Below are 9,614 nucleotides of genomic sequence, written 5' to 3'. Positions count from 1 at the left end.
TCTTTGGGACCAGGAACTCATTCGATACCCAGTAACGCACTGATGCGATCGGTGTCTCATGTCTTCCGCCACCGCAAGTGTCGTCCGTCGTCGTTGGCTTCCACAGACGTGCCATCTACCATGTAGACTCCTCCCCTCCCCCCCCTGGAAAAACCGTCGGGCTAGACCGGAGATTTGAGCGCTGTTGATGCATCGTGCCTGTGCCATTCGAACTCACGTTTTTTTTTTTTAAAAAAAAGCACAAATGCTTGTACGTGCAGCTGCGCTAAAGTTTGAACAGGACCCGAAAGTTTGTCTTCTTCGAGAAAGAAAAGTCTGTGGTGCTTACTGACATTAGAAGAGGATCGTCTTGGGGCCCTTCTGTTGGGGGATAGTGTCATTATCAAACGACAAGGCACAATGGCAGCCGATCCCGTACTCTTGTCTTCCCCCCCAGCTCTATCGTCTCGTGTGCAAGTTCATTTCCCCCCCCAGGGTTTCTATCGAATATACTGCAGACCAATCTCAACTTTGCGTTGTTCTACAGAATATCCCCTTCGCCGATTTCCTATGATGATGATGATGATGAGTTGGCCCGCATAGAAAGTGGAATTGTAAATTACCGAACTTATTGCTCGCGCTAGCGCTCCCTGGCCATTCAAATTCACTGTTACGAGACGATGGCTTTGGGCGCCGTTGTTCTATCCAGCTACCATGTTGTCCGACATATCCTCGGATTACTCAAGAATCACGAACCATTAGTCTTTCTGTTCGCTTCTGTGGGGTCATGCGACTGCGACTGTAATAGCCCTAACGATGGGCAATGTTCGTGAACCCAACTTTTATCGGTGGTCATTGGCCAGAATGTTGTCTGACTTGCTTCCACGCAAAAAGCTCTTTGGACCCTGGAGTTTTGCTGTGTTTAAATTTGCGACGACATGTCTTGTGTTTGGCTCTGTGTTCCTCTTGTCCTTGGACACGTTCAGGATAGGATGATCAGCTAGGCGAGGCCCCTCCATTTCGGAAAAAATTATTCCATCAATCAGTACAGAAATATTGGAAGCGGGCCGCTTTCTGGCTTGATCCCCGAGCCAATATCGGTGATTCTTCTTTGGGTGGGGTGAAGACCCTTCCTCTGGCTGGGGCCCTGAATGATAGAATGGCTGTCAGTTCGCCGTTGGTTGCATGACTGAAAACCAATCGGGCAGTTGTTGTTGCCTTTGTTCATTCGCAATGTGATGTGGGGTCACGGGGGGAACTTGTGACAGTAGTACTTGCCTCATCCGCTATGGAAACTCCGCTGCGACTTGACTCTTTGCAAGAATGTGTGACTGTTATTGCTTCATAAATGTGGAGAACCCTCGCCAATAGTACCAGATACCGGGGATTCGCAGCACCGAAACAGAGCGGAATACAAAGCGACTTGAGCATGCCCCAATCGCCCAAGCTCGTAGTGACCTAGGGCTTTCACACATATCAATGGCCTATGTTCTTATGCACACACATGCTATCGACTTTTGATCATGCATATGGTCGTTCCCATTGACACTAGTGTCGCCTGTCCGAGCCGGTGCCTCTATTCATCCTAATCGCGACCGGCCTCTAACTCCGCAGTGCATTCAGCCACAAAGATAAGAACTCCTAGGCAGCTAGTCAGTCAATCAACCTTCTCATGTTTACGACCTCTCTACAGTTTCCAGGGGGGGGTTCACTCCGTCCGGCCCACACGACGTCCAAACCCAAAAATGAACATTGAATAAGATTCCGATGATCTAGATCGAAACAACAATGGTCGGCAGCCACAGCTAGCAATTTACGAACTCGAGCCGTTAATCCCGTTCATATTTGAACTCCACCGCTGACCAATAATCAACGAATCTCTCTTCTTCAGTTCTTGATCGTCTCTGGTTTACGTCCATGGTTTTGGGTTCTCTGTCTATGTTTAAGTATTGAGTGCACACTTCCCCAATACCGGGATTCAGTCACCCTTTTCGAGGCCGAGGATTCATGTATGGAGAAAAAATATCCAAACGCGTATTCCGAGTGGAGCGATAGTTTTTGGAACACCGCAATACGTGCATGTGTTCTACATAAACAAGTCCAACGACCATCGAGGCCATTTTTCTTCTGGACTTGGTTGTCATGCCAAGGAACTCATCAATATTGAACTTTGCACACTGAGTAGGGTCACGCATGCACCAAGGGTTGATCTGTGATTGATTACAATCGCTCGGTCTTTCCGCTTGTAATCCCGGGTCCGTCGGAGTGCAGCCCGTTTTGTTTTGTCACGACGTCCGTTCCTGGAAATTTTTTATCTCCTCGACTCGATATTGGCTCTCTCCGACGTTAACCAACTTCATCGCCCCTACCTTGGGCCGGAAGTTCTTTCTTGTCTGCGGCGATTGACTATATTTGGCGGGGCAAGTTATTATTTTGAAACGAATTAGCCATCGGCATCCGGTACCGTGAACATTCCTTGGATCCGAACAGGTTCATATTCCTGCTGAATGAGGACAAATTATTGGTATTCTTTCCCGCGATGTCAAGTTTGGGTTATCGTCCTAAATGACTTGTTTGTTTTCTCTCTCTCCGCTCATCTCTCTGTTCATCAAATAAGGCTCATTACTTAACTCGTTAATTTCAACTGTCCAAGATACATAGTACTAGTATGAAGGCACGCGCGGCTCCATTAACTCCGTTTGGCAGCCGTGCGAGCGCACAGGAAGGGACGGGGTCGAACGTAACCAGGGGTACGTAAGGATGGGCAATCAGGCGACGGTTCGTTTTCTTTGCTGAGATATTTGCGCAATTTGGGTGATTTGAGTGATTTGCAGAACCCCTAAAACGAGCGCATGACTTGTGATGCGGCGGGCGTTGCCCCGGGGCCGCGCTTAAGGGTGTCGGTTAAGCTGCGGTTGGATCATGTGTGCAACAGATACGTAACGTCGGCAGAACCTGCGCTCGGCCAGTACTATCTTATCTGCTGTCTAGCGCGCCGTCGTCTCTCACGCAATAGACGTTGGTGACGATATGATTCTACTGGGGCAATTCACAAATATTTGCACGTGCACGATGCTCCGATCCGTCCGACCACAGAAGAACCCTAGCAACTCGACGCCGCAAGCGCTGCTAGCGCGTAGGTGGCAGATCAATATCCCCAAGAGTCCCGTGCGCGTGCGGGGAATGCCTAAATTGATACCCCCCACATGAGAAATCAACCTGACGTTTTCAGATGACTTGGAGGGCCGAGTCAACTGCGACTCCATTATTTACGTTAATCAAACTACTATACACCTTGCACAACGGGCGCCTGGTCGTCCCCCCTTTCCCCTTTCTGCCTAGTTGGTTGACTCGGATCAAGTAGCTACCAAGAGCACAATCTCAGCTTGAAACAAGCTTCTTGTCAAAGGGTAGTTCCTTTGGATTGGGGGGGGGATTCTGGCATCTGTGTTTTGTACTACTTCTTAGGGGCTCCCAAAACTTACGGCATGCGTCTAGCACCCCTGTGTTACATACACATGGCCACGGGAGGCTAGTCCCTCGCCCACCTGATTGGACACGCGTCAAAAATCACCTATGTACTACGATTCCGGACTAACAACCAGCCGGGTTAACCACGTGTTTTCTCGGTCTGACTGTATGCAAGCGCTACAGTAACTGCGAGACTTTTCGCTTAGCGTTTATGATCGATGATCCTTTCTTCTCTCTGAGCTGAGCTACCCCGTCGTGCATGTCTCGAAGGGAGGCAATTACCTGGGTGAGCTTAAACTCCAGGCACAGCCGACGCGACGCTGGCTAGGATGTAATTGACGCGCCCACAAACTAGCAGAGTGGCGCAGCCGCACAACGGGTTTTAGTGGCGCCAACATGTGCACTAGCTAGTGGCCGGTTGTGCAACTATATTACGGGCTCACTCCCAAACTCGATCACGTTCTCTTGCTCGGGTGATTTTTTTTTTTCTCAGATTTTGGTAGTGCAGTGGTAACCGGTGCAAGTGGCGACGCGGCGTGAAAACCCCGGAACTCGGGCGCCAGTAGATCAGTGAATAGACTGAGAAAAAGTGTTGGAGTGTAAACGCCGGATAGCTAGCTAAACACCTTGCAATGAGTTCCGGAGGGGAATGGAATCCATTGTGGCCTCGGCCTTAATGCCGGATGGGTAGACCATGGAAACCGCAACGTATATAGCTTGCGCGCGCGGTCGTGCGATGCGATGATCAAAGCAATTGGAGTTGTTGCTGCGGTAGTAACTGCTGCTAGCCCCTCATGCATGGTTCTGCATGCATGATCCTGTTGCATCAGTATCCCACACCCGAGCTATTACATACTGACTTTTTGTGACCGAACACCCCATTAATTGATATCCGCACCAGTACGATCCATGCTACATCGCGCAAATGCAGATACATATTAACGTCTCAACAACACAAGCGCTAATTACTGCTACATTGATCCCAGTTATGTACATGTCGACGGATACCGAACCGCAACATGCGTCTATACCCGATGCAAAGCAAAAGAATATAGCAGCGGGCGCCGATCAACGAGCTGTAAGCGGTTACACGCGTCACAATCGTACAGGTTCATAGCGTATTTCCGCTTCGTGAAACATTTTACACCTCACTTGTGCGTGAACAACACAGTATGACTTGGTGTTTTGTTACTACGATACCATCGTGAACGTACATCTCTCTCATTGTCGCTGCCATTCATTTGCTTGTCACACGATGACGAAATAAAAAGGAACGATCAGGATGCATGGACGATCGTTTAAGCTGCAATAGTGGCATAATTCAGGCTACAGAGGAAGCACAAGTAACAACATCATGACGCGGAAGATTCAAAAGGAAGGGGGGAGGGGGGGGGGGAATAATGCAGTGATCAATTTTGCAGTACAGGTGATTCTTCTGGGGGGAATCAGGGACTTTTGTTGAGTTGGTTTGGACTCGATCCTCGCATTACGATCCTAGGCGTGTGAGGGAGGGAAAAGGATCTCTGGGACCTGGGTTGATGATGGTCAAACAAGGAAGAACGATTTTACTGCTCAACGTCGTCGTTCCGCGTGGAGATTGCATCATGATTATTAGGAACTCGTCCCCGTGGCCAATAATATCGTAGGATCAACGGATTACGTTAGCTGATAGCCTACAAGAAGGAGGGGAGGGTGAGAAAGGGGACGTTCCATTTCGGATGGTCAGCCGGCGGACCAAGTGGACCAAAATATGGGGTGAAGCGGAAGAAGCTAGCTTGGAATATTAAGTGGCGAGAGAGAGAGTAAGGGAAACTTGCGGCAAGCTGGGGAATGGGGCGTTGGTGGCCCTAGGGGAAAAAAATAACTAATAATCTGTCAAGTATTGCATGCATATGTATATGCGTGGCGTTAGATGAATGGGGATACGTATGATGGATCGACGTGAACGGGAAGAAGCTTGGAATATTAAGTGGCGAGGGGGCGAACTGGGAGCACTAAGAGAAACTTGCGTGGATCATGGATCAGGTTGGTGCTGGTATTTTTGGGATTTCTTTGATTGTGGGAAGGTTAGCTGTGTGTGTGATGTTGTACATGAGCGTTCCTGATGTCGCTGTTAATCCACAGGGGTTGGGGCAGCTGCGCTTGGGCACCGTTGATCGAGCTAGAACGCGCGAAAAATAAATCGATTGAGTGGCACATTCATGTATGAGACAGGTGCCGCGGGAAGAAGCGGAATCTCGGTAGGACCCACGGGTAAGATCGGTCGAAATGTCGGGGTTGATTGTCTCGGAGAGGCTACTTGGGTGAAGAGGTTATCTAACACCTGTTGGGTGTTGCTGGGAACACATTGGTCACTACCGTGGTAAGATGGAAGATGGTATATTTCATGGTATTATACATTGTCTAATGCAAGTTATACATGTGGAATAGTGGTAAACGATGGGTTGGTCGATGGGCAATGTACGTGAAGTTAGAAGTAGGGCATAGAAGAGGAGGCGCGGGCATCAAGGTGGCATATTATCGAAGAAGACGAATTTTGGGGCGTTCTAGTAAGGGAATCAGGGGGAAATGAAAGACGGGAAAGTGGCTGATAGGCTCGAGGTTTGGTTGATTATCAGCGGAAGTTGTTGGGGGGAGTTAGGAGTGTAGAAAGCCCAGGGAGGGCAAAATATCACCGCCCAACCCAACTCTGGTAAGTTGATCTGTTGATATCTCAAACGCAGACAAGAGTGCAACGCAACATTTGAGCACAAGTGTAACAAAGGCAAATATCCCAACCTCGTAAAATGAAGGATCGGATTGGGGCGACACCCTACGCGATGCTCAGTTTCGTCCCTGAATCCTCATGCAAGGCGAGAAGCCGAGAGGTATGTTAAATGTCCCCCCCTCCCTTTGGTCCCGCTGATGATGATCAGGATCAGAAATATTGAAACAACCTCTAACCTCGTGTGTGATCCAGAATCAAAGGGCCCTCTCTTGGTTGGGCGCTCTTTGGGGGTGGGTGATTGCCGTCGGTCTAAAACTCATGGAGAACACTGAGAGGAAGGATGAAAGGCAAGTGCTCGGACCGTGATGCTTTGAGGAAACTCGGGATTGAAAGAGGGGAGAATGGTTGGTTTTGGTGAGACCCGTATGTGCGGACTCGGGTTGATCGCCAGCAGTGGGAGAGGCGAGAGAGGAACCCTGATTTAGAAAGTGCATTCCATTGGTCGGCCATTCGGAAACAACTGAATGGATGATAGAAAATTTGATTTTTTGAGTTTTCTTTCCATTCATGAGTCCAAGTTGAGTCTTTTGAATTGGATAAAAGCATCCGAAGCGGGCTGAACATCTGCCGAAGAGAAATCAATTGGGTATACATATATATATTTATATATATGCAGAAATCAGGGTCATTTTGCGGTGATGATTAAATTAGGCAATATTGAATTGCAACTGCAGTTATTAGTCAACTTGCGGTGAATTCAATTCAGTTGCTCCAGAGTTGTGCTTCAAGTGCTAGGATTAATTCAGTTGAGTATATAATGCCCTGCAAGGAATGGTTTACCGTGGAACGCGAAGGGTGCCACGCTTGCATCTGCCACTCCCCTCATCAACCTCGTTCGTCCGTCTCGTCGTTCTCGCTCTCTTTCGAAAACTACCATCTAATCTGGCATAATCAAAAGCAACATCAGTTCTTCTTCTTCTTCTTCGTCAGCCATGCCTACTGCTTTACCCATTCCGAATCAGCAACGCCCACATCACATCCCCATCGCGCCCTCCCCCGCCGACAACACCAACATTTCCCCCTCTCAAAGATGGGTCGGTTCTCCAATGTCCTACAAGCTCATAGGTTCCTTGGGCAGTCGCTTCTATCCAAGCACTAGTCCTGGTCCCTTCACTGGTCCCCTAGAGTGCGTGGATCTAGCTTCCCCTTGGGAATCGTTGACTCGTTTGCAGCGTTGAACTTATGGGCGCTTTTTTGCTTTTCTTCTACAATAGTCTAAACGACTTTAATGGTGGTATTCCGTCATCTATCGAGAGCGATCATGGTCGCATTTTCCGCGCCATCCACATGGGAGATGAAGCCTTACTCAAAGATGAATTAGTGAGCGCCCATTTAGCTTTCTCACACGTGTACCTGGGGCCACAATGCCCGCCCTTATTCCTCTCCATCTCTTCCCCTCTTTCTTCTATCTTACTAACCCCACACCCACTTCACTTTAGATTCAAGATTATGCTTGCTGTGGTCTTGAGCTACATGACTTGCACGCTCTCTTGGAGCATTTTGAAGAAGCACATGTCGTCGTACTTGACTCACCTCAACTTCGACCTACACCTCAGTCGGATGCTCACAACGATGCATTCGACCCTGATGCTATGGAACTCGACGAGGACGATTCAGCCCCGTCCTCCTCTGCTTCTTCACCACCGTCCACACCCCCTCTCGACTCCGCCTCATCTGCCTCCGCCTTTGACACCTCCATCCTCCGCGCTTCGTTCTCATCAGCATGTACCCCTGGGGCAGCAGCGACGGCGACATCACGCGGACGTCTCTCGTCTATCGCCACCAACGTCAGCGCCTATTCATCACCTGCTCATTCGAGACAGCATAGCCCTCATCCCGACTTTCGTCATGGTGAAAATGCGTTCATGAACAACTTTACGTCTTTCTCTCAATTCTCCACACTCGTCCCCGAGTCCGCTGGGTCGTCCTTGGCGAACGGGAATGGACCTAATAGCAAGTGCATCCCCCCTGCGTTATTATTCTCTACCCAGACCACACCTAATTCGACACCAACGGGTTCGAGGATATCTTCACCTGTACCTGGATCGACAGGTTCGTTATCGAAGCCTTCCAGAAAACTCAACACCTCTGCTTCAGCACTCTCCCGTTCTAACTCACTCGTATCACCATCAACTCCTTCAACACCCACTTGTTCATCCCCTCAATCTCCCTCGTCTCAACAAACCGCCTCGAAGCCGTTCAAATGCCCCACAGTGGGGTGCAACAAATCATACAAACAAGCCAATGGGTTGAAGTATCATACTACACATGGGCAATGTAACTTTATGCCACCGCAGCCTGGCTTGGAGGGGTTAGATGAGAAGGAAGCGGATATAAAGTCCAGGCCTTACGTTTGTCAGGTTGGGAATTGTACAAGGAGGTACAAGAATATGAATGGTCTGAGGTATCACTACCAGCACAGTGGGACCCATGGAGCTGTTGGGTTGGCGTTACTTGCTAGTGGGCAGCACGCACTTCAAACGGGGAGTAAGGAGGTCCATTTGGATGACAGTGGGAATGTGACAATACCGGCAAGTATTTTGAATACGGCGGCTGTTAATGCGGCGAATGCTGCTACCGCTGCTGCGAAAGTTGCGGGTGGTGGCGCGGGGACGTCGGCTCCATCAACTCCACAGTCAGTGACGGGTATGAGCCCAGGGATGCCTTCCAATACGGTTTCGAGTGCGACGACGACGACATTAGCGAATACGTTGAAGAATACGCATATCAAGAGTGGGAATACAACGCCTGTCACTTCAAGGGCCGCTACGCCGTTGGGGTCGGCCACTTCGTCGCCTCGTTCACATTCTCATCATGGACACCCATTACCTTCCACATCAATTTCTTCTTCCCGTTCACCTGTTAGCTCTCAGCTCGCCACGAATACATCTTTCTCTTCATCCCCATCCTCCACCTCATCAACTCCCAATTCTACACTACTCTCAAAATCACCCACTCCTATCTCCACCCACCCTACGACTAACTCAACTTCGATAACAGCGTCGTCGCCATCATCATTAACAATGACGTCGCCTTGTCCAGCACCTGCAATGGGTTCCGTACCACCAGCGAAGTTGGGACAGTCACCGCAAACAAACCATTACTTGCCGAAGCAGCAGACGCCTCCGCAACTGTATGTTCAGGGTCAACCTCAGTATGTTACTAATGTGGGGAGTGTACCGCCAGGGTGGAGTGCGAGTAGCGTGTCAATGTATGGACAGAGGATTGGTGGACTCGCGACGACGACATCGAATTGAGCTCGAGCTGAGTGGATGGAAACGAACCGTTAACGAAGCCGAAAAAAGTACCATACTTCCGAAAAAAAATTCGGTGTTGCGCGTTATGCATCTGTGCATGTGCGGGGGGGAGCACCCTGTACTGGTGTGGTGTATCATAC

General features: G+C 49.4%; 1 protein-coding gene across 1 annotated transcript; it reads left to right on the top strand.

Annotated features, from left to right (window-relative positions):
* The first annotated feature begins 7,005 nt into the window (after positions 1–7,005).
* Positions 7,006–9,614, top strand: EI90DRAFT_3043544 (uncharacterized protein). Its single transcript, XM_039059260.1, has 3 exons — positions 7,006–7,343; positions 7,432–7,537; positions 7,657–9,614. The coding sequence occupies exons 1-3, from the start codon at positions 7,150–7,152 to the stop codon at positions 9,472–9,474; spliced, it is 2,118 nt and encodes a 705-aa protein (XP_038920078.1). The 5' UTR covers positions 7,006–7,149; the 3' UTR covers positions 9,475–9,614.

The sequence above is a fragment of the Cantharellus anzutake genome, assembly GCF_015039405.1.
Source record: "Cantharellus anzutake strain C23 chromosome Unknown EI90scaffold_9, whole genome shotgun sequence".
NCBI lineage: Eukaryota > Fungi > Basidiomycota > Agaricomycetes > Cantharellales > Hydnaceae > Cantharellus > Cantharellus anzutake.
This window is presented reverse-complemented; position numbering and strand designations above follow the sequence as displayed.

Excerpts from the sequence above, each read along its gene's own strand:
- EI90DRAFT_3043544 (XM_039059260.1), top strand. The coding sequence starts at position 7,150 with ATGCCTACTGCTTTACCCATTCCGAATCAGCAACGCCCACATCACATC. Across the intron at positions 7,344-7,431 it reads CCCTTCACTGGTCCCCTAGA|TCTAAACGACTTTAATGGTG; the intron begins GTGCGTGGATCT and ends CTTCTACAATAG. Across the intron at positions 7,538-7,656 it reads CCTTACTCAAAGATGAATTA|ATTCAAGATTATGCTTGCTG; the intron begins GTGAGCGCCCAT and ends ACTTCACTTTAG.